Source organism: Nycticebus coucang, chromosome 6 (genome assembly GCF_027406575.1).
Source record: "Nycticebus coucang isolate mNycCou1 chromosome 6, mNycCou1.pri, whole genome shotgun sequence".
NCBI lineage: Eukaryota > Metazoa > Chordata > Mammalia > Primates > Lorisidae > Nycticebus > Nycticebus coucang.
In genome coordinates this window covers 40,261,478-40,286,261 of record NC_069785.1, presented here as the reverse complement: position 1 = coordinate 40,286,261, position 24,784 = coordinate 40,261,478, and the positions used below count along the sequence as shown (strand labels likewise).

General features: G+C 37.3%; 1 protein-coding gene across 3 annotated transcripts in view; it reads right to left on the bottom strand.

The window, feature by feature from the left end:
• The window catches only part of SPRED1 (sprouty related EVH1 domain containing 1), a 158,237-nt gene that overhangs the window by 5,503 nt on the left and 127,950 nt on the right, over positions 1-24,784 (bottom strand). For all 3 annotated transcript variants that reach the window (XM_053594525.1, XM_053594524.1, XM_053594526.1), the window contains exons 5-6: positions 17,824-17,982; positions 2,066-2,167 (exon numbers count right to left, since the gene is read on the bottom strand). In XM_053594525.1, coding sequence (XP_053450500.1) covers positions 2,066-2,167; positions 17,824-17,982 — 261 coding nt within the window. The remainder of the gene's footprint in view (positions 1-2,065; positions 2,168-17,823; positions 17,983-24,784) is intronic.

Here is a 24,784-nt window from a genome sequence, read left to right as displayed (position 1 = left end):
TAACTACAAAGAACATGGTAGAGCTGTGTTCTAGTGTTTTTTGAAAGGTAGAAATTGTGAGTGATGAACTCAGTTGGACATTTAGCAGAGATTTTCAAGTAAAGTATTGAAAGTGGAGCCTACTTTTTCTTACTGCCTACAGTAAACATTAAGAGAGAGAAAAGTGAAGATATTGTTAAGCAAAAAGGAAATAGACTTGAAGATGTGGAAAATTCTGAGTATATACATACTGCAAAAATAATGAGAAAGCATGTTCTAGAGAGAACACTTTGGGTATAGCCAAAGTGTTTGTTTATAGGATCAAGTGAAATGCTGCCACTTGGACTGAAAGAGTCAGGGGTAGGACAAAATCAAGGAAGGCAATCAGACTTCTCGAATTCTACAGGATGGGATACGGGAACTATGTGGTATGAACCACGTTATTCTGCAGAAAAAGGGAAGAATGACCTGAAGGTAGGTTGTCTCCCCCTCAGTTCAAAGGGTGGAACCAACTCTTCAATTTCAGTGGGCTAGAGCATTAAGCCGAAGAGGATTATTTGTAATCCTAAAATCTTAAAAAGTCCTAACCACTTTTTAGAAAGCCTTTAAAAAAAATCTAATGGAATTTTCTTCGGTAGGTTTTAAGATTGCTTAGCACCCCTTGACACCTTTCTTCATTTCAACTTCTCACTTTCGGATGCATTTCCTAACATTGCATTTTGTAACCAATAACTTGTCTGCTCCCAGAGGTTCACAGCTGTAGAGGAAATTTTGTTTTAAGTTGAACCATACCTCAAGTCCCACCCACACCTGATTTTGAGAGATAATATTTAGGTGAGTTTTGGGAATTAGTCAATGATGGAGTAGGGTAAGACTTGGGGGCTGCTGGGATGAAAGTGAATGTATTATAGCTGGGAGTTGTGGTGGGCACCTGTAGTCACAGCTACTTGGGAGGCTGAGGCAACAGAATCACTTAAGTCCAAGAGTTTGAGCTTGTTGTGAGCTATGACACCATGGCACTCTACCTAGGGTGACATAGTAAGACTGTCTCAAAAAAAAAGAAAGAAAGAAAGTGAATGTATTCTGCATGGGAAAAAGGCAGAATTTGGGGGCCAGAAGGCAGAATGTTATGGGCTAAATCATGTCCTCTTCATATTCACATGTTGAGGCCCTTACTCCCAGTACACCTCAGAAAGTGGACTGTATTTGGAAATAGGGCCCTAACAGAGTAACTAAGTTAAAATGTGGCCCTTAGGGTAGACTTTCATCCAGTATGACTTGTGTCCTTATAGGAAGAAATGTGGACATGGAGAGATATCAGGGAAGTACATGCAAAGGAAAAACAATGTGAAGACTCAGTGAGAAGCTGGCTATCTCTATGCCAAGGAGAGAGGCCCTAGAAGAAACTCAATCTGCCAATACCTTGGATCTTGCACTTCCAGCCTCCAGAACTGTGAGAAAAATAAATTTGTTCTAGCCATCCAATCTGTGGTACTTTGTTATGGTGACCCTAGCAAATTAATACAGATTTGGCTATACAGAAAGTCTCTGAAAAATGACCTACCTCTCACTTCCCTTATCCCTTTCTCTTTAACCCTTCTGTGAGGCCAAAGAATAAAATTCTTTAAAAACTTTCCATTACCGTAAAGGTGAGCTCCTAGTAGACCTATTTGTATCTCCTAGATCGAGTCACTAGACATAGTGACTAGACTGTAAGTAAGCACCCAAGTTGGGGGCAAACTTCTTCCGATGTCCCAAACCCCCGAACATTTGAAATTGGATATAAAAGCATTCTGGGTCTGGGCTAAAGGCGGAATGATGAATGCAGTCCTTTAAAGTAACAATGTAGTATATATTTTCTTTAGTTTCTATGTGCTGAGAAAGCTGTGTAATCCCTCAGATTGAAATGACAACTTTGGATGGAGTTTCAGTAGTGGGGTTTATAAGCATTTTTACAAAAATTTGTGAATAAAAATGTTCTAGTATAATTAAAATATATGGAGCTTTAGAAGGACTAAAAAATTTCCCCTACATGTTATATACCAATTAGTAATATACATATCAGAAGATAAACTAAATTACTCACCCTATTTTGGGACTTGAGGCTTCCACATTCCTTGGACATTTGCCGCTGTACATATTCCATACTTCTGGTCTGAATATCTAGGCCTGGCTGACTGAACGTTATCTAAAATACAAACATTTTTGTACTTTTAATGAAACCATATACAGTGGACATTTCAAAACTTCATAACCTCTTGTTAATGAAGTTTTACAAAATGGTTTTGATAAAAAGCATTGAATCACTCCCCCTCCTTAAAAAAATTCAGGTTTTTTCTTACACACTTAAATGTTAACAAGTGGTATATAGCCAAAAAAGTAAAAACAACCCAAATATCAACTAATGAATGGAGAAAAAGCCACAGGGTAGAATATAACTCAAACACACAATAAGAAATAAAGTACCTGGGTAAAGAGCTCAACTACAATTTGGACTTTACCAAACAGATGCAAACAATGTAATCTAATTATATGTACCCTTATATTAATCTGAAAATTAAAAAAAATAAATGAAGTGCTTATACATGTCACAATAGTAGTTGCCAGGGGCTGGGGGAACAGAGGAATAGGAGCAATGACTGCTAACTGGTACGGGTTTAATTTGGGGGTGGGGGGGAGTGTATTGAGAACAATGTTTTGGAAATGTTTCAATACTGGTGATAGTCGCACAACTTGTGTATATACTAAAAACCAATGAATTCTATAACCCTTTTACGAAATGTGAATTATATCTCAATTTTAAAAATTAGAGATATTTGGTGTGCTGATATACTTATTACCCTTTTTATTCTACTGTAAAACCAATTTCAAAGGTAAGTCATAGTTAAAAATTTATTGGTGTAGCTTTTATAATAAAAAATTCAAACATATGTACAATGTTACAACTAAAATAAAACTGTCAACCTGTACAAAAAAATAATGTATGTACATGGCAAAATTTTCAAACTGTACAAAAGTACACAAAGTAAAATCTTCCATCTTGGAACTTCGGTTCCAGTCCTACAAATTAACAATCATTAAAAAATTTTAGGCTAGGTGTGGTGGCTCACCCCTGTAATCCTAGCACTCTGGGAGGCCAAGACAGGACTGCTCAAAGTCAAGAGTTCAAGACCAGCTTGAGCAAAAGGGAAGAGACCCTGTCTCTACAAAAATTAGAAGAAATTAGCCTGGTGTAGTGCCATGTGACTGTAGGCTCCAGACTTTCACAGGATGAGGTAGGAGGATCGCTTGAGGATAGGAGTTTATAATCAGCATGGGCAACACAGGAGATGCCCTTTCTACAAAATATTAGTAATGAGCCAGGCATGGTAACATGCACCTGTAGTCTCAGCTGCTTGAGAGGCTGAGGCCGAATGATCACTTCATCCTGTCTGAGGTTACCAGTAAGCTATGATCACACCACTACACTCTGACCTAGGTGACAGAGTGAGACTTCCATTACTTTCTTTCGTTTTTTTTTTTTTTTTTTTTTTTCCCTTTTCTCTTTTTGAGACACAGTCTTACTTTGTTGCCCTTGGTAGAGTATGGTGGTGACACACTTCAAAATCCTGGGCTCAAACGATCCTCTTGCCTCAGTCTCCCAAGTAGACTTAGGACTGGGACTATAGACCCCACCACCACACTAGGCTATATTTAGAGACAGGGTCTCACACTGGCTCGGGTTGGTCTCCAACCATGGACTCAGGCAATCTACTTGCCTTGGCCTCCTGGAGTGCTAGGATTACAAGTGTGAGCCACCATGCCCAGCCCCAAATTGTGGATCTTTAAAATGGGATGCTTTGTACTGTCTCTTGTTTTCTGCATTTATCAATACATTATGGATACTTTTTGATGTTTGTAGGTAGAATATAATAATTAGGAAATTGATAGGAGAATAAATCCCTATGGATTAAAAGGTGTGAAATGGGACTTCAAGTACATACAAAATGAGAGCTAAATATTTACTCGAGTAAGTTAAAAAAAAAAACAACACAAAACAATAAAAAACAAACAAAAAAAACCTCCAAACAAACCCAGAACAGCATTATAGAAAAGAAGTAGAGAGATAAAAACTTTTTCCTGATAGAATACAATAACCTCAAGTTACATATTAAATACGTATTTGGGTGTCCGCCCTGAGATCTATTTTAAAGAGCAAAAATGCCTACTTTTTCAGTTATTATCTTAATTTTATCGTCTCAGGTAAAAGGCACACACCACAAAGACATATACACACTTCGGAAAACTACCTGAGTCAACAGAGTCTATAAATATTGGTTTTCTCACACAATGCCTAAGCAAAACGACAAATACACAGTGTTGACCTTTTCCCTGTTATTAAATACAGATGTTACAAGATACATCCAAATTAATTATAGCTTCTTAACATCTTGGAAATTTGATGCTATTGCTTTAATCTTTTCAAGAATTTATCAGTTGAAAAGCTATTTCGGACTGAAGCCAGCTTTCCACAGAGGCTCCCGTCCAGAAGGAGACTTAAAGTACAGAAATTTAGCAAGTAACCTGGAGGATCAGAGCTGCGCCAAGAGAGAAGTTTGAAGAACGCACATCAACCCTGCTAAGGCGAACTGCGAGCCCAAGGATACAAACAAAAGGTACAAAATCCATCACCAAGAGGATGGGAGTCCCTTCCCTCATGAGAACGGCTTGGAGTACCCCACAAACAAATGAGCAGAGTTCAAAAGTCCTCCCTCCCATTATACTCCACGGGAGAGACCCACTAAAAATTGGACCTACTTCCCCTACTAGGGTGCCATGGTGCTCTCCTGCCAGGCATAAAACTGTATATATTGTCTACCTGCAATTTGAGCTCCCAGCACTCCCCTCCACTCTCTCTCTGAGGTCTGGAGGACTGTCCCCCAGGAGTCCAGATTCTTGGGTGTTTTCCTGAGAGGTGTGCTGATTCTGTGGCATGGGAGTGAGGAGAGGATAGTCAGCTGAGAGGGAACCACACCGGAGCAGCGGTGCCCCAAGGCGCAGAGCAGCAGCTGTTTTTGGCAACAATAGGGCTCACCCCTGGATATTACAGAGTCACACCCCGTCTCTCTGGGCAAACAGAGGAGCTGGGCATCTTTTCAGGTGGCAACCACTGGTGGAACAGATCTGGGACAAAAACGCAGACCCCACGAGTAAAGAGTTTGCCTGAGGCGGTACCGACCTGTGTGGAGCGCAGGGACTAGAAAATGCACACAGTGCTGGCTGATTCCTAGGGTGGGGCTGACCCAGAGAACCACTTTACTGAGCCTAAGACGCACCCGGCCCTCAAGTGATCATGAGCCTAGACAAAGGAGGGCAGGAGGCTAGAACTGACAGCTAACCAGGCTGCGAATACAAACCTGCAGCAGCAAAGACAGAGCCTGAGGCACAGGTTCTGTGAATTCAAAACAGCTTCTCTTCTGCAGGGGAATTTAGCTGGGACAGAAACAAATTCCGCAAAGTTGTTCTGTTCTGTCAGTAACATCAATCAGGGGTGGGGCTGGAACTGAGTGAACAGCCCAGCCTCCATCAAGCACCTGAGGTTGTCAGGCCTCACCTCCCCCTGCTGGATAGTGGAAGAGAGCAGCGGTCTGGCTGAGGAAACGTAGATTTCCTTGTGATTCAGGCAGGTGCAAACCCCTGGAGTATCTGCTCAGTGGAGGCAACTGGGTCACAGCCCTGCGGGGTTATCAGTGACTGGGTGTGACAGAGGTGCAAGGTGAGAAGGAGGCATCAACCTTTCCAGAGTAATCTACTTGCTGGGTGGGCCCTCCTGACCTCATGAAGCACCTGAGCAAGTCATATTTGAGTTATCAGCCGACCCCTGCGATCTAGTTGCCAAAGACCTTTTAAACTCTCCCACCTGAGACGGGTACTGACTGAGACAGTTGATTTGGACCTTTTGAACTGAGTCAATTGCCCGAGTGCTCTGGGTGTGTGGTTGTAGGAAGGTTTGATTTTCCTTTCCCAATTGTTGCCTGTGGGTGGTGGGGTGACTTAATTGCTGGTATTTCACCACAGCTGAGACTTCAACCCAGAGTAATTGTTTCACTAGGGTCAGACAGAGACCAGCTGAAAACAAGACAGAACCACTTAGCCCCACCACACCAAGCAGGTCCCCCAAAACTCTGCTAACATGAATAACCAGAGTAGATCAACGCCCCCAAGGAAAGATATGGTAGATGTAACTGAAGATCCCATTCATACACAGACAGCCAAGATATCAGAAATCAAATTGAGAATTTGGATTGCAAACAAGATCAATAGAATGGAGGAAAAGGTGGAATTAGAAATTCAAGGAGCAATTCAAAAGTTAGAATTAGAAATTTGAGGAACAATTCAAAAGTTGTCTCAAGAATTCAACGAATTTGAAGACAAAATCAACAAAGATTTTGACACAATGAAGCAAGAATTTGCAGCCCTCAAAGATCTGAAAAATACAGTAGAATCCCTCAGTAACAGAGTGGAGGACCAAAGGATTTCTGACATTGAAGACAAAGCTTTTGAACGCTCCCAAACTCTCAAAGAGGAAGAGAAATGGAGAGCAAAAAACGGATCATTCTCTCAGAGAGCTCTGGGATAATTCAAAGAAGGCTACTATCCACCTTATTGGAATGCCTGAAAGCGATGATGTGGATTCACAAGGCACAGAGGCTCTTCTCCATGAAATTATGAAAGAGAATTTTGCAGACATGCCAAGAGAGTCTGAAATTCAGATAGCAGATAGTTTTAGAACACCAGAACGAATCAACCCGAATAAGACATCCCCCAGCCATATCATAATTAACTTCACTAAAGTTAATATGAAGGAGAAAATTCTGAGAATAGCCAGACATAAGAAAACCATTTCCTACAAGGGGGAAAATATTCGAATGACTGCATATCTCTCTGCTGAAAATTTTCAAGCCAGAAGAGAGTAGTTATTGACTTTTAATCTCCTAAAACACAATAACTTTCAACCCGGATCCTCTATCCAGCTAAACTGAGTTTCATTTATGATGGAGAAATTAACACTTTAATGACATTCGCATGTTGAAGAAATTTGCCATAATCAAACCAGCTCTTCAAAATATTCTCAGACCTGTCCTCCATAATGACCAGCCCAATCCTCTACCACAAAAGTAAACTCACTCAGAAACTTTTGATCAAACTCCAACTTCCACAGTGGTGAAAGGATTAAAAATGTCCACTGGACTTTCAAAAAACTTGATACTCAAAATTTTACCAGACATATCAATACTCTCCATTAATGTGAACGGCTTAAACTGTCCTCTAAAGAGGCACAGGTTGGCTGACTGGATACAAAAACTCAGGCCAGATATTTGCTGCATACAAGAGTCACATCTTATGGTAAAAGATAAATATAGACTTAGGGTGAAAGGATGGTCGTCTATATTTTAGGCAAATGGAAATCAGAAAAAAGCAGGTGTTGCAATTTTATCTGCAGACACAAGAATGGTCACTTCATATTTTTTTTTTTTTTTTGTAGAGACAGAGTCTCACCGTACCGCCCTCGGGGAGAGTGCCGTGGCGTCACACGGCTCCACAGCAACCTCTAAGTCTTGGGCTTACGCGATTCTCTTGCCTCAGCCTCCTGAGCAGCTGGGACTACAGGCGCCCGCCACAACGCTCAGCTATTTTTCTGTTGCAGTTTGGCAGGGGCTGGGTCCGAAACCGCCACCCTCAGCATATGGAGCCGGTGCCCTACTCACTGAGCCACAGGCGCCGCCCGGTCACTTCATATTTGGTTAAGGGTAATACTCAATATGATGAGATTTCAATTATGAATATTTATGCACCCAACCAGAATGCGCCTCAATTTATAAGAGAAACTCTAACAGACATGAGCAACTTGATTTCCTCCAGCTCCATAATAGCAGAGATTTCAACACTCCTTTGGGAGTGTTGGATAGATCCTTTGATAAGAAGCTAAGCAAAGAAATTTTAGATTTAAACCTAACAATACAACATTTGGATTTAGCAGACATCTACAGAACATTTCATCCCAACAAAACTGAACACACATACTTCTCATCAGCCCACGGAACATACTCCAAAAATGATCACATCTTAGGTCACAAGTCTAACCTCAGTAAATTTAAAGGTATAGAAATTATTCCTTCCATCTTCTCGGACCACCAGAGAATAAAAGTTGAACTCAGTAACAACAGGAAATCTGCATACTCATACAAAAACATGGAAGTTAAATAACCTTATGCTGAATGATAGCTGGGTCATAGATGAGATTAAGAAGGAAACTGCCAAATTTTTGGAACAAAACGACACTGAAGACATGAAATATCAGAGCCTCTGGGATAACGCAAAGGCAGTCGGAAGAGGGAAATTTATAGCACTGCAAGCTTTCCTCAAGACAATGGAAAGAGAGAAAGTCAAAAACTTAATGGGATATCTCAAGCAACTGGAAAAGGAAGAACATTCCAACCCCAAACCCAGTAGAAGAAAAGAAATAACCAAAATTAGAGCAGAATTAAATGAAATTCAAAACCAAAGAATTATACAACAGATCAATAAATCCAAAAGTTGGTTTTTTGAAAAGGTCAATAAAATAGATAAACCTTTGGCTAACCTAACCAGGAAAAAAAAGAGTAAAATCTCTAATTTCATCAATCAGAAATGACAAAGATGAAATAACAACAGACTCCTCAGAAATGCAAAAAATCCTTAATGAATATTACAAGAAACTTTATTCTTAGAAATATGAAAATCTGAAGGAAACTGACCAATACTTGGAAGGCTGGGATGAGAAATACTGGTCTATATAATTTCGCATTATATTCACTATGTTTTCTTTCCCTGCTTGACACTATGAATCAGCAACTTAGTTCAAGATATGCACATCTCCTCTGGAATGAGTTTTTCTGCCTACCATTCACAATGTTGGAACATATGCCTGGACTATTAATAGGTTATTCTGATATCCCCAAAACTCTGGAAGAAAGTATGCAAATTACTTCCCATTGTCATTCTTGCTATTATATTGCTCAAAGTAAAACTAGCTTATAAGTAATTTTTCCTTTTAGTATCAATATTTTAATGTGATTCTTTTTTATTTCTTATAAAATTTCATAATAAATTTGGAAAACATGCATAAGCTATGGATAATTTCTATCATGAAAATGAGATCATTTATCATAGTAGTTGCTGTGAGCACCAAAATAAGTTATACAAGTAAAGCACTTAGAACAATACCCAGCAACATAGTAGGCATCTGCTACAATATAATGATCAGATTTAGTGAAATATAAAGATGCAAGGAAAAGAGCCTTTCACAATCTGTGTCCAGCTTGAACATTTAAAACTATACTTATTTCCTATGGTATGGCTATGTTCAAAGTTGCTGGAAGAAAAGCTCCCAGATGTTGCTAGAAGATTTTTTTATTCTCTCCATGCTCTCTCCACTTTTAAGTCTTTAGAATAAAAAAACAAAATACACCAAAGTCAAATTTTACATTAAAAATGGATAAATATAAAATCTTATAAAATGTGGACAGACCAGTGCTTAAATGGAAATTTATAGACTTAAATATATATGTTAGAAATGGGGGAGGGTGCTTAAAAAAAAAAAAAATCAAGCTGCTAAAGCTTTCGTAAGAAGCTAAAACAGAATAGCAAAACTAAAACCTCCTAAGTAGAAAAACAGAAATAGGAGCAGAAATCAATGAAATAAAGAACAAACATAAAAATGAACACAAAACAAAACCCAAAAGTTAAATCTTTGAACCAGCTAATAAAATTGATAAGCCCCTAAGAGTAATCAAAAAGAAGAGAAGGCACATATTTCCATTATCAGCAATAAAATAGGTTATATTTATGTTACCAACCTTGAAAATTTTGATGAAATGACACAAAAAAGAATTAGAAAATCTGAATAGTCCTGTGTCTGATAAAGAAATTAAATCTGTAATTGATAATCAACTATAAGTAAAAATCTAGGCTCAGATGGCTTCACCAGAGAAATCCACCAAACATTTAAGAAAGAAATAACAGGGGCGGCGCCTGTGGTTCAGTCGGTAGGGCGCCGGCCCCATATGCTGAGGGTGGCGGGTTCAAACCCAGCCCTGGCCAAAAACTGCAACCAAAAAATAGCCGGGCATTGTGGCGGGTGCCTGTAGTCCCAGCTACTCGGGAGGCTGAGGCAAGAGAATCGTTTAAGCCCAGGAGTTGGAGGTTGCTGTGAGCTGTGTGAGGCCACGGCACTCTACGGAGGGCCATAAAGTGAGACTCTGTCTCTACAAAAAAAAAAAAAAAAAAAGAAGAAGAAAGAAATAACAACAAATCTTAAAATCTTCTACATGTTTTAGAAAAGAACCATGATCCAACATATTTTATACCTTGCTAGCAACATTCGATGAGAATATCAGAAGAAAAATTACATAGCAATCTCTTTCATGAACATAGATACAAAAATCTTAGATAAAATAAATCTAATCCAATTTTATGTATGTGTGTACATATATGCATATATGAGTATGTGCAGACAGTATTATTACATGGCAACCAAGACGGGTTTATTCCAGGACTATAAGGTTGTAAACCAACTACTGCAATTTACCGAACAACGAAATAAAAGAGGAAAAAAACAGAATGATATCAATTACTGCAGAAAACACATGATAAAAATTTAGTCATGTAGGAATAGAAAGATATCCTTACCCTGTTTAACAGATCTATAAAATCACTATGCTATTTATACATGGTAAGTAAATACCACACTTAACAATAAATACTGAAAGCTATCCTGTGAGATCAGGGACAAAATAGAAATGCTTATGATGACCCCTTGGAACAGAAGTCCTAACCAGTACAACAAGCCAAGAAAGCAAGATCCAAAGCATCTATAGATTCTTTAATAAACTTAACAGTGTCTCTGGATACAAAGTCAATATGCAAAATATACCCAGACAGTGAAAAGAAGTAAACCTGACTTCCTGATCTCACACCATTTGTACAAATCAAATGTGAAAACATTAGAATAGACAGCCCTCAGAATGGGAGAAAATATTTGCAGGTTATACCTCCGATAAAGGTCTAATAACCAGAATCTACACAGAACTCAAACGTATTAGCAAGAAAAGAACACGTGATCCCATCTCAGGGTGGGCAAGGGACTTGAAGAGAAACTTCTCTAAAGAAGACAGACGCATGATCTACAAACACATGAAAAAAAGCTCATCATCCTTAATCATCAGAGAAAAGCAAATCAAAACTACTTTGAGATATCACCTAACCCCAGTAAGAGTAGCCCACATAACAAAATCCCAAAACCAGAGACGTTGGCGTGGATGTGGAGAAAAGGGCACACTTCTACACTGCTGGTGGGAATGCACATTAATACGTTCCTTCTGGAAGGATGTTTGGAGAATACTTAGAGACCTAAAAATAGACCTGCCATTCGATCCTATATTCCTTTACTAAGTATATACCCAGAAGACCCCAAATCACAACATAACAAAGACATCTGTACCAGAATGTTATTGCATCCCAATTCATAATTGCTAAGTCATGGAAGAAGCCCAAGTGCCCATCGACCCACAAATGGACTAGCAAATTGTGGTACATGTATACCATGGAATATTATGCAGCCTTAAAGAAAGATGGAGACTTTACCTCTTTCATGTTTACATGGATGGAGCTGGAACATACTCTTCTTAGCAAAGTATCTCAGGAATGGAAGAAAAAGTATCCAATGTACTCAGCCCTACTATGAAGCTAAATTATACCTTTCACATGAAGGCTATAACCCAACTATAGCACAAGACTATGAGGAAAGGGCCAAGGAAAGGGAAGGGAGGGGGGAGGTTAGGGTGGAGGGAGGGCAATGGGTGGGGCCACACCTACAGTGCATCTTAGAATGAATGGGTACAGGCGAAACTTACTAAAGGCAGAATACAGATGTCTACATACAATAACTAAGAAAATGCCCTGAAGGCTACGTTGAACAGTTTGATGAGAATATTTCAGATTGTATATGAAACCAGCACATTGTACCCCTTGATTGCACTAATGTACACAGCTATGAGTATGAATAGTAAGGCTTCTGAAAGATAAAGTAAAGGAGTACCTCCATGATTTGGTGGGTACTTAAAAGATCTAAAAGAAAATAAAAAGCACTAAGCATAAAGGAAAAGAATTTTAAACTGCTTTCTAATTAAAATTAAGAACTTCTTGCTATTTTTAGTGTCTCTAAAAGGTCTTTAGTGTCTCTTGTCTAGGTCTTGCTCTGGCTGGTCTCGAACTCGTGATGTCAGGCAATCCACCTGCTTTGTCCTCCCAGACTGCCAGGATTAGAGGTGTCAGCCACTGTGCCCAGCCTAAATTAAGAACTTTTGTTGAGCAAAAGACTTAACTAAGAGATGGAGAAGGTAAACTGGTAGGAAAAGGTATCTGTGATACATATATCCAACAAAAGACTTATTTCCAAAATAAGGCAAAGAATGCCTACAAATCATTAAGAAAAAGTCACAAAACTCAATTTTGGATACGCAAAATACTTAACAGATATCTCACAAAAAGGAATCTCTAAAAAGTAAGTAAATATAGGAAAGGGGTTACTCAACATCATTAATAATCAGGAAAATATAAAAGTTAAAGTATTATTTTACTGCTACCTAACAACTAAATCAGAAAACATGAAGGACAATATCAAGTACTCAGGAAAATTTCTACCACTGGTGGGAATGAAAACTGGAAGATAAGTTTGGAATTATTTTTTTAAGTAAAAATGATGTTCCATATAAATGTACAGTGTTTTTAGCCTGTGGTTTCTCACATCTTCTGGCTTATAACTCTGTACCTAACATCTGTAAAATAACAAAGAAGAAAAAAATCCAAGGTGTTTTGCACGACCTAAAAACTCAACAATGCTTCTGTGTCCTCTCTTCCTTCTCTGTTTTATGCTCCATGTTGTTTACCGCAAGCTGCTCTGTTAAGGATTGAAAGTTTCTGTCTCTGGGAAATTAATGTTGAAATCTCAGCCCCCAAAGTACTGGTATTTGGAGATGAGAACTTTGGAAGACAGGGCCTTCAGGAGACAGGTGATGAGATCAGAGGCCTGGTCTGATGCTATTAAAAAAGATACCCCAGAGCACTTTCTTTCTCTCTGCCACATGAAGATACTGTGAAAAAGCAGCAATCAAGACACAAGTCAGGAAAAGGGCCCTCATAGGAACACAGTCATGCTGGTGCCTTTATCTTGGACTTCTAGATGCCCAGAACTATAGGAAAGTAAATGTTTACTCTTTAAGCCACTTAGTTTATAATATTTTGGTATGGCACGGCAGGTTAACACACATTCATCTCCCTCACTTCCTGTGCCCTTTCCTCCACTTTCATCTCTAGCTCAACCTACTTCAATTGGTATCTCATCCTTGAAAAGTTTAGCCAGATCTAGAAAAAAAATCTGTCACCTTCCAGTATGAGTTCCATGTCCCTGTGTCTTGTACCCCCACAGCACTAAGAATATTACCTCAGCAGAAACTCCTTTAGGACAGGAACTATGATTTTTTTTTCCTTTGTATTGCTCAATTTTAAAGCACGGGAACTGACATATGCTATACACAGACGGTATGACATACCTAATGGTAACAATTTGAACTGACTGCTTTTCACCTTGTTCTTTTGATTTGTCTATCTCAGAGAATATACGTAAATATTTTCCCTAACAAAGTGCATTCTGAGTTCCCCATGTGAAAATGAGAATCTTTAAATGAGAATTAGGTGCGCTTCAGGCACAGCCACTATGCCAACAGACACTACTACATCTTACAGACAACATTTTGCCTTTGAGTTAGTGAACAAATATTCCAGCCTCTTGGGAGGCAAATTTCCTAGCTTTAATCCACCAGAAACTTCTCACATCAAAGATACTATTTTTAATGTAGTCCCAGCTTACTAGAGAGGCTGAGGCAAGAAAATAGCTTGAGCCCAAGAGTTTGAGGTTGCTGTGAGCTTTGACATCATAGCACTACAGAAGGCGACAAAGTGAGACTGTCTCAATTAAAAAAAAAAAAAGATACTATTTTTAAAAATCATTAGCAAACTTATCTGCGGCATATATACTGACAAGTATGGTTTAACCTACATGAGTTCACAGAGTTAACAGTTACAAATGCTTATTTAAAAGCAAAAGCATTTATTTACAACACTAAGAGAGTTAGGGTCAAGAACAGTCTTCTGATAGGTCTGAGAGCACCCGTGAATGGTACAAAATAGGGTTATGACATACACGTATAACCAAGTTTTCATTTTTAGATCATTCTGGCTGGAACCATTAGAAAGTTGTATATGTGGTGCCTGATGGAAATGCTTTCAATGACTTGATTTAGGAATATTTTCTCAGTTTTTGAGGTAAGATATAAGAAGAAACCTTAGGAAATTTGTCAGTGTATACGCCGCAGATGTGTTTGCTAATGACTTTTTAAAAATAGTATCTTTGACATGAGAAGTTTCTGGTAGATTAAGACTAGGGAAACTTATCTCCTAAGAGGCTGGAATGCTTTTTTTTCTGGATTGACATTTACTCTTGCCATCTTTGCCACCAAAATTTTTGAAGTCAAATTTTTGGCTCAATTACTCCACTTATATAGGACTTTATGGTCTCTACCAAGCTCAGGAAATCTGGGGGCTCCTAAGTCCTTAAGTGCAGCCTTTGGATTCAATCCAAATTTTCCAGAACAAATCCTTTTATTTTATTAATACATTTTTATTTGTCATTTATCTTTTTATTTTTATAATGAATATATTTAAAATGCCAAAGAATAAAATAAGTTTCTGGTTAATCCTCCAGATTGATTAGCACAATCAGAACATTAATAAGCCATAAAGGTTCAACTGACTACTGTTCCAACTACCCCCACCTGACTGGCACCACTACCACATAAGGCCAGTTGTTGAGAGTTTATCAGGGTCAAGTATGTTAGGGTGTCATCAGTTTTTGACAATGTTGTATTATTTCTGTTTGAAGTGGAATCTGTGAATAGATGCAGAGCTCAACAGCATTTTTAAATTCTGTCTGCTTAATAGCCCATCATGTCAAAAATGACTAAAACAAATACTGAAGAAAACAGATTTTTAAATGAGGATTGGGAATTACAATATTATCTTATTTCTGCTAAAGATAAGATGATTTGCTTGCGTTGTGCTACTATAATGTTAACTTTAAAGAAATTGAATTCTCATTAGCATTATAATACTCACAAGGACCACAAATATCTTAAATTAGAGGGAGAGGTGTGAAAGGTTATATTGCAGAGATTAAAAGATTTAGCCAGAGTAAAACACTATTTCTAAAAATAGCCAGGTGTTGTGGTGGGCCCTGCAGTCCCAGCTACTAGGGAGGCTGAATCAAGAGAATAGCTTGAGCCCAAGAATTTGAGGTTGCTGTGAGCTATGACGACACAGCACCATAGGGAGGGCAAAAAAAGTGAGACTCTGCCTAAAAAGAAATTAAAAGATAAAAAGCAGAAGCTAAGACAATTCTTTCAAGCAGCAATCAGAGCGATCAGACCTTGAAATAATACCACTGAAGCAACTAGGGGGTAGGAGGAGAGGGAAGCCATTCAGTATTGTAGAATGTGTTGTTGAATTTGTAGGGTGCTTAAACTCCATTAGCATTTCAAAGTACAATGTCCTCTTTCAAGGAGAACCACAACTGATTAGCAGCATGAATTAAGACTTCAATTTCATGCAATACTTCAAAAGGAAAATATATATTATTTAATTGCTTTGAATGAATTGACTGATACTACTGACTTGGTGCAGATTTATACTTCATTCGAGTTTTAACAAAAGATTTTCTTTGCTGCTCAGAGTTGCTCACTTTGGACACTCTTGCAAACTGAACATAGAGAATAGATAATTTTCAATAATTTAATAATAAATGTCATGAAGTTGCAGCAACTTCATGATAGTAAATGGCAAATTACTATCATGTAATAAATAACATATACTCACTAAATTTGGTAAATTAGTGAGTATATGTATAGATGGTGTACCTTCCATGACAGGAAAACATGAAGGGTTTATTGCAGATCTTAAACTTGGTAAATTTAGTGAGTATATGTATAGATGGTGTACCTTCCATGACAGAAAAACATGAAGGGTTTATTGCAGATTTTAAAAAAGTATCAACAGATCCAGATGTCCTCATTTCTTTTCATTGTATCTTGTATCAAAAAAATCTCCATGTTAATGTTACTATTTTAAGTGACACCTTGTGACAAGTTGTAAGTACTGTTGTCTATATTCCTGCAAATGAAATATGGTATAGTCAGTTTCATAACATGCTACAGTTATGAACAATTAGGTATTCAGTATGGATTTGCTGTATCATTCCGAAGTGTGTTGGCTAAAGTACCAATAGGTGTCAGTCGAAATTTTACCTCTGTAAGAACAGATAGTTCAATGTTATGAAGAACAGAATCAGCAATGTGAATTATTAAATGACTTCTATAGAAATGCAGCTTTTCTATGTGATATTATGTCAAATCAAAACGCCTTAAATATTTCTTTGCAAGGTAAAACTACACCTATATATGATCTGTGGGAAAGAAAGAAAGGAAGGAAAGAAAGAAAGATCTAAGCATTCCTCCAAAAGTTATCTTTTATGGAACACTTATTCAAAAGGAAATTCTTGATGAACATTTTCCCCAGTTAGCAAAGGTCACTGATGCGCAGGAAGACATATGTGAATGATTTGAAAAATACTCAGCTGTTATAGACCTATTATTGAAGAATACAATGAAAGGTTCACTGACTTTGAGAATCATAATATCACACTCAAATTAGTATGTCAGCCTCACCTACTTGGTATTATCAAGGCATCTAAAGAACTACAAATGGAATTGATTGCGCTCTTAGTAGATGACATTTATTTTATTTTATTTTTTGAGACAGAGCCTCCAGCTGTTGCTCTGGGTAGAGTGCTATGGCATCACAGCTCACAGCAACCTCCAACTCATGGGCGTAAGTGATTATCTTGCCTCGGCCTCCCAAGTAGCTGGGACTACAGACACCCACCACAATGCCCGGGTGTTTTTTGGTTGTACTTGTCACTGTTGTTTGGCAGGCCTGCGCTGGATTCGAACCCGCCAGCTTTGGTGTATGTGGCTGGCACCTTACCCACTTGAGCTACAAGTGCCAAGCCAGTAGATGACATTTAAAAGTCACTACTTGATGCAAAGAAAGATCCAACTGAAATATGAAAAAATGCAGAATGCCCACACCTTTGGCAATATGTGTGAAAAATGCTTTTTTGCTTCTTCTCCATTTATGGCACAAATCTACTTACCTAGCCCAAACAAAATGCCCTTAAGGTCACAAATAACTGATACGCATCTGGAGGACGAACTGAAACTGTGGACTTCCATGCTGCAACCAAATAAATATTCAAATGCTTCCCCAACAAAAAGCAGGCAAAATGAAGTTGTTAATTAATTTAAAATTAAGAAATAGTTTTCATTTTTTGATATTAAGTACATAGCAGTTAGGATTTTATAAAATTATGTACTTTTCTAAGTATGTCTGATTGAAATTTCTTGAATGTGGCCTTATTTGATTACAGCTAAATTAATGTGGCCTTCCAACATGAAAAAGGTTCCCCATGCCTAGTATTTATGTATATTGTCTCACTCAGGATTGGACTCATTATAAATTCTACTCTCCTGGTTTTCTTGCTTTTTTTGTTGTTTACTTTGCCTGGTAAAGAGCAGATGGTTTTAATGTCCTTGTTTAACACATCATCCAATTTCTAAACATACAAATAACATGATGAAAAATACTTCTTATTACCTGATTGGCTTGGCTTTGCATGTAGACCCTTCTGGCATTCAGATCTTCAAAGGGAGAAGGTCTCACATTTGTGCTTCTGTAAGGCTCACTTGTAACAACCGTCTCTTGCTGGAAAAGGTGATCCTTTACTAGAGAATTGGAAGTATCCTCTTCAGTTGCCTAATGGGAACAACCCATCAACTCATTAGTTGCCAGAATAAAAATAATGCGCTTTCTTACTGAAAAATAACGTAGGAAGAAATTGAAAGGCTAATCATGCCATATCAAAGAGATACCTAGAACACTTTAAATTGTAATAAAAATGATATACATAAATAGAAAAGGAAGAAATTAGTAGGAGGAAAATACAAATGAGTTAAGTCTAACTTTGCAAGCTAAAAGAAAAAGTATGTACCAAGAACCATGTTGTTGACATAGTGAATTGAAAGAAGGAAGATAGGGCAGTGCCTGTGGCTCAAGGAGTAGGGTGCTGGCCCCATATGCTGAGGGTGGCGGGTTCAAACCCAGCCCCGACCAAAAAGAAAAAAAAAAAAAAGGAAGATAATTGAAAGGAGACATATTACAGCCTTGTCCAAACCCCTCTGAACTCATGCAGAGTATATCTTTATATCACTAAAATAATTTTCTAAACAATTTCTAATTTCTAAATTTTTCAAATTCATTTCTTCCCAATACTCACTATTCACTGCCTCAATGCAAGCCCTCATTACCTTTTTTTTTTTTTGCCTGTCTTAATTTCAGTAAGTCTCTACTGATCTCCTTGCTTCCAGTCTTTGTACCATCATTTCTCAAGCAAGGGTTTTATACTTAAAACCCAAAGCTTTGTTGGGAGATTGGGCACATACTGGACAGAATAGGCAAGACAATCAGTACTGCCTGAGGAACCCTTTCATCAGACATATAATTTACATACCCCACAGGAATGGGCCCTTTCTCCCCTGGAAATACAGACTTATAAGAAAAAGCAGTGGACAATACATACATGAAAACATGCTGAACTTCATCAAAGACATATAAAATATAATGCCATCATTATATACTAACTAGGAAACATGTAAGAAATAGATAATAATAATAAATGTTGGCAAGGATGTGAAGAAGGAATACTTTTTTGTGCTGTTGGTAAGAATGTAATTTGATAACACCTTTGAAAAAAAAATTCATGCTTTCATCTAGCAGTTCTACTTTGACAAACTAAAAGTACAGATACATAGCTACTCACACACAGTCACAATAGCACTATTTTTAAGAAAAACAAAAAAGAAAGTATCATTACAACAATAGATCGGTTTAAAAATTATGACATATCTATGGTAGAATTCTATGCAGCTATTAAAAAGATGTTTGAAGGGGCAGCGCCCGTGGCTCAAAACAGTAGGGTGCTGGCCCCCATATGCTGGAGGTGGCAGGTTCAAGCCCAGCCCTGGCCAAAAACTGGAAAAAAAAAAAAAAAAGGTGTTCGAAGAACTCATAAAGTACTGTTAAGTGAAAATAGGTATGTACACAACAGTCAGTATGGCATAATCCCAATAGTCTGATAGAAGAATAGATAGATTTATATTTTTAAAATGTCAGGAAGTATATACACAAACCATTGATACAGTTCTGAGCAGTTGGGGCTAGAACCAGAGGATGTGTGGGTTATTAAGGGAATATTTTATATGTAAAGGCTGTAATGATACAAAAACAACAACAACAACAACAAAAAAACACATGCACTTGTCACCTAACTTATAAAAGTATAACCAATACAACTAATAACTCCTCTGTGTTCTCCATATTAACATCCAATAACATGTAGATACCCAGGAGGTAAACACTACCTTGAAGTCATTCTTTTTTCCCCATTTTCTTAGTCATCTTTAGTTTCACCACACAGTATCATCCCTAAACAATATTTAGCAACAGATTTTTTTTTTTTTTTTGTAGAGACAGAGTCTCACTTTATCGCCCTTGGTAGAGTGCCATGGCATCACAAGGCTCACAGCAATCTCCAACTCCTGGGCTTAGGCGATTCTCATGCCTCAGCCTCTGGAGTAGCTGGGACTACAAGTGCCCACAACAATGCCCGGCTCTTTTTTTGTTGTTGTTGTTGCAGTTTGGCCAGAGCCGGGTTCAAACCCGTCACTCTCAGTATATGGGGCCAGTGCCCCACCCAATGAGCCACAGGTGCTGTTCTAGTAACAGATGTTTTTAAGCTTTAAGCTATCATGGGATATTAGTCAAATGGGACAGACTTTTGCTTTAAAAAAAAAATTAAAACAATATATATATATTCATTTTTTTGCAGTTTTTTGGCCAGGGCTGGGTTTGAACCCACCACTCTCCGGTATATGAGGCCAACGCCCTCCTCCTTTGAACCACAGGTGCTGCCCCAACTTTTGCTTAGTATTTTTCATTAACATTCATTCACATTGACATGTATAGCAAAATTTCAGTCATTTTCACCTCTGAGTAGCACTGATAGCTAAAAAATATTGAAAGTTTTCTATTTAACAAATATTGCCCCAAATACTTTACATGGGTTAACTTGTTTAATCCCCATAATAATCCTTTCTGGTAGATGGTGTTATTACTTTCCCACTCCTTAAGAAAAAACTAAAGGTCAGAGAAATTAAGTAACTTGCCTAAAATAAATGTTACTCAGTGGTAAAGTCAGAATAAGAAAACTACAATTTATCCATCTAGTCTCTGTTTATGGATGACTGGGTCGGTTTAACTTTCTGTCATTTCAAAAAATGTTATGAACAAAACTGTACAGGTCATGGTACACAGGTACAAGAGTTTCTCTGGTATACATCCAAGAGTGGAAATGCTGGGTTATAGGATATATATGTGTTCCAGTTTACGTAGGAAGAATTATTTTCCAAGGTGATATTAACAAGTCACATGCCCATGAACAGTAACTCATACTCTTACCAATAGTAGCCACTTTCACAATATTCACTCTTTTATGTGTATATGCTATTAATTTCTATGATAATAGATAAATCTTACAAAAAATTACATAGCTTTCCTTAGGTGAACAAGAAAGGTGGAGAAAGAAGAACTAAAAAATGAAAATATAGTCTTACTTAAAAAATAAAAAAGGTAACACACTTTGTTACTATGGCTCACTCTACTCTTTCATTCTCATCTTATTTCAAAAATATTGCTAGGCTTCTTTCTCTTTGTTACCATCTGATATTTCATACGGGTGATTTTTTTGGTACATGTCATTTCCTTTATGCTTAACCTTGGCCATGCCATAAACAAACAACAAAAGCTTTTGTTGCTCTACTCTCAAGTTAATCACTCCCTCCTTTGAACTTCCTTAAAAATACATGTATCTATCTCCCTATATTCTAAGTATTCTTTTATTTATATTTTTTCCATTCAGTGCCAGGATCTGAATGTTTGTGCCCCCTCAACTAACTATGCCTGGACCCCACTGAGGCTCCTATAAATAATCCGTGATATGCAAATATCCACAAATCAGATCACACTGTATTACTTCACACCTAAGGAGTAAATGTGGCATAATAGTAAAATATGAAGAGAGTTCCTTCAACAACTCTTCACACAAAATTATCTTTTAATAACTATTCAAAATTCAGATTACACAAAAACAAAAATTCTTCTAAATCCCACACTCCTGGAATCCCCTATTGCTATTTGACAAATATGATTCCAAGCTTCCTAATGCATGCATGTTTACATACCATGTGTAATCTGACCCCATTTATATTATAAACAGTCCATCCATATAGTGTTCTTTTTCCATTTCATAACATTCCATGAACCTTTCCCCATGTCATTATATAAGGATTTACTTTTGAAATGGCTGCAAAGAAGTCTAGTCTTTGTATATGTACATATACATATAATACACGTGTATTACTTAGCCAATACTCTTAATTATGGGTATTTAGATTATTTGTAAATTTTTATTACATACATTGCAATGCGCCTCTTTATACATAAATCATGGTACACTTGTAATATTCCTTCTTTAGGATTCTCATAAATGGAGTTTTTGAACAAAGGATACATAATGACATACATATACTCAATTATATCACCAAGCTACCCTCTAGCAAACTTATGTATAAACTAAAAAACCCCTTAATAGTTTATGACAGAGTGACCATTTCCTTACACTGGGTCTTATCACTTACCACTCTTTGCCAATCTAGTATAAAAAATGTTTTGTTGTTTTCCAAAAAAAAATTATCTGCACCATTTCTATAATTAAAATTATAGGTTCAGTATACTCTACCCGAAATGCCTAGGGCTACAAATGTTTCAGACATTTTTTGATTTTGAAATATTTACTTATAATTAGGTTCAACATCCCTAATCCAAAATCTGAAATCCAAAATCTGAGCATTATTTGAGTGACATGTTGGTCCTCAAAAAGTTTCAGATTTTTGGAGCATTTCAAATTAAGTGTGCTCAACCTATAATAATAACCAAAACACTTTTTTAATTTGTATATGATTTAGTAAAAAATATTACATTTTTGTGATTTCTAGTGGGATTATAATTCCTGAAAAGTAACAATTACTATGGAAACGTGGATATAAAGTTAGGAGATGGGAAATGCCAAGAGCAGAAAGTTTAATATAGGAAATACACAATTATTGCCCCTAAATTGCATAGTCTCTAGCTTTAAAAAAATTATTTGCTAGCACAGGCTTATCTGTATTTACCTATGAAGTAACCCATGCCAAAAATTAACACACAATATAACTCTCTTTTACTCTCAGCTACTGTTGTAATAATTACTATCTTACGGTTGCTAAGAGATTACTTAGCTTTTTCTTTTTCAGAGAATACTACAGCAATTTTGTGTGTGGAGGCAAAAGGATACAGGGCAAAGCAATAAAAAATTTCAGCTGTAGCTCTTGATCAGCTCTTGAAGCCGGAGGACAGCTCTAGAGAAAATAAAAACAGACTTTGCTTCTCTCCTCTCTCTGCCCCTTCTCTTACTATTAATTCTCAGAGAAAATTTAATGTTTTTCTGCCATCTTTTTTAAATGCTGTAATAACTAATAAATAAATCAAGTGTGGAAAAAAGGGACATTGCAGTTGACATAATTCCCTAGTACTTCATTCTTATAGTTGTATATCACAAATTACAGGTTTGAAAAATGTGTGGCTGGAGCGGCACTGTAGCTCTGTGGGTAGGGCGCCGGCCACATACACTGAGGCTAGGGGGTTCGAACCCAGCCTGGGCCTGGCTAAACAACAATGGCAGCAACAACAAAAACAACAAAAAAATAGCTGGGCGTTGTGGCAGGCACCTGTAGTCCCAGCTACTTGGGAGGTTGAGGCAAGAGAATCGCTTAAGCCCAAGAGTTTGAGGTTGCTGTGATCTGTGACACCATAGCACTCTAACCAGGGCAACAGAGTGAAACTCTGTCTCAAAAAAAAAAAAAGGTGTGGCTGGATTATATCCAAGTGAGAAGCTTTAAATAATTAGATTATTGCTTTATTTAATGATAAGAAGTACTTTGAAATGTTCTTTGGTAAAGAAGCCTTATATTTTGGCATTATATATATTAAAAATGCTACCGAAGCAGCTATTCTTTTGGTATTTAAAATTATAGGCTTAAATTGTGCCAATTTAGGAAGCACAGAAAATAACAAAAAGTCACTCCTCAAGCCCCACAAAATCTAAAAAACAAAAAACAGAAAAAATCTGCTTTACCCTTAACCTCAGCCACAAACTCCTCAAAAGACTTTTGTCGATCTGCTCCCAAGTTGATTGCTCCCTCCTTTGAATTTCTTTAAAAATACACAGACCTATCTCCCTATATTTCAAGTATTCTTTTTTCTTTTTTTTTTTTTTTAAGAGATAAGAGTCTCATTTTGTTGCCTTCGGTAGAGTACTGTGACGTCACAGCTCACAGCAACCTCCAGCTCTTGGGCTTAGGTGATTCTCTTGCCTCAGCCTCCAGAGTAGCTGGGACTATAGGTGCCTGCCACAATGCCCAGCTATTTTTTGTTGCTGTTTGGCCGGGGCTGGGTTCAAATCCACCACCCTTGGTATATGGGGCCAGTGCTCTACTCACTGATCCACAGGTGCCGCCCTCAAGTATTCTTTGATTTATATTTTTCTCATGAACTTATTGCTTCAAGTAGCAATTCATTTTAGTTTTTGGGCATGACTGTGTCCTATTTTGTTCATTAGATTTCCCTAGTTACTTTTAATTAGATTAATGGTAACAATAAACTAACCTTTGAGTTTTTAATTTTATATTTGTCTATGAGCTTTGTCTGAAACTGCCCATAGCTTAGCTTTTTAAAGCAATATACAAGGAATATGGAAAAATTACCAAACACCATGTCTGGCAACAATAGTAAAGGAAAACAAGTCCTCTACCTTGGCTTATTCAACAGAACAAAACTGCCTTTCTAACGAAGAGTTAGTTTGGCTCAGTGCAATATTACATTTTCAGCAATTGTTTATTGCCTACATATATATTTTTGAGTTAAGGAGTAGTAGTTACATTGTTATGTTGACTGTGTAAGTCTCCAAACAACCCTTTAAATGGTAATTCTCGTTCTAGGATTTTTATCTTAAGGACATACTGAAAGATGCAAACAAAAATTTACATAAAAGGCTGTGGAAAATTAAGTATATGTTCAATTACACGTGAATGGTTGAATAAACTTTAGTATAGCTACACCATATAATGGCTAAGATCAAAGAATCCAAAGGTATACTATAAAGGGTCCAAATTTTATGATTTATATTATTTAAAATCCAACTAAGAACATCATTACCACCACCACCACAACCAATCTAAACAAAAAACTTATCAAACTTACCAACTTATCAAAAGTACAAACAAAATGGTCAAGAGATTTTACACTGACTGTATTTTAAAAGTATGATTCCAATGGTGCCTTTAGAAGTATGTATTTGTATACAGTATACAAGAGAAAAACCACTGGGCAGAAGCACCCCCAAAGT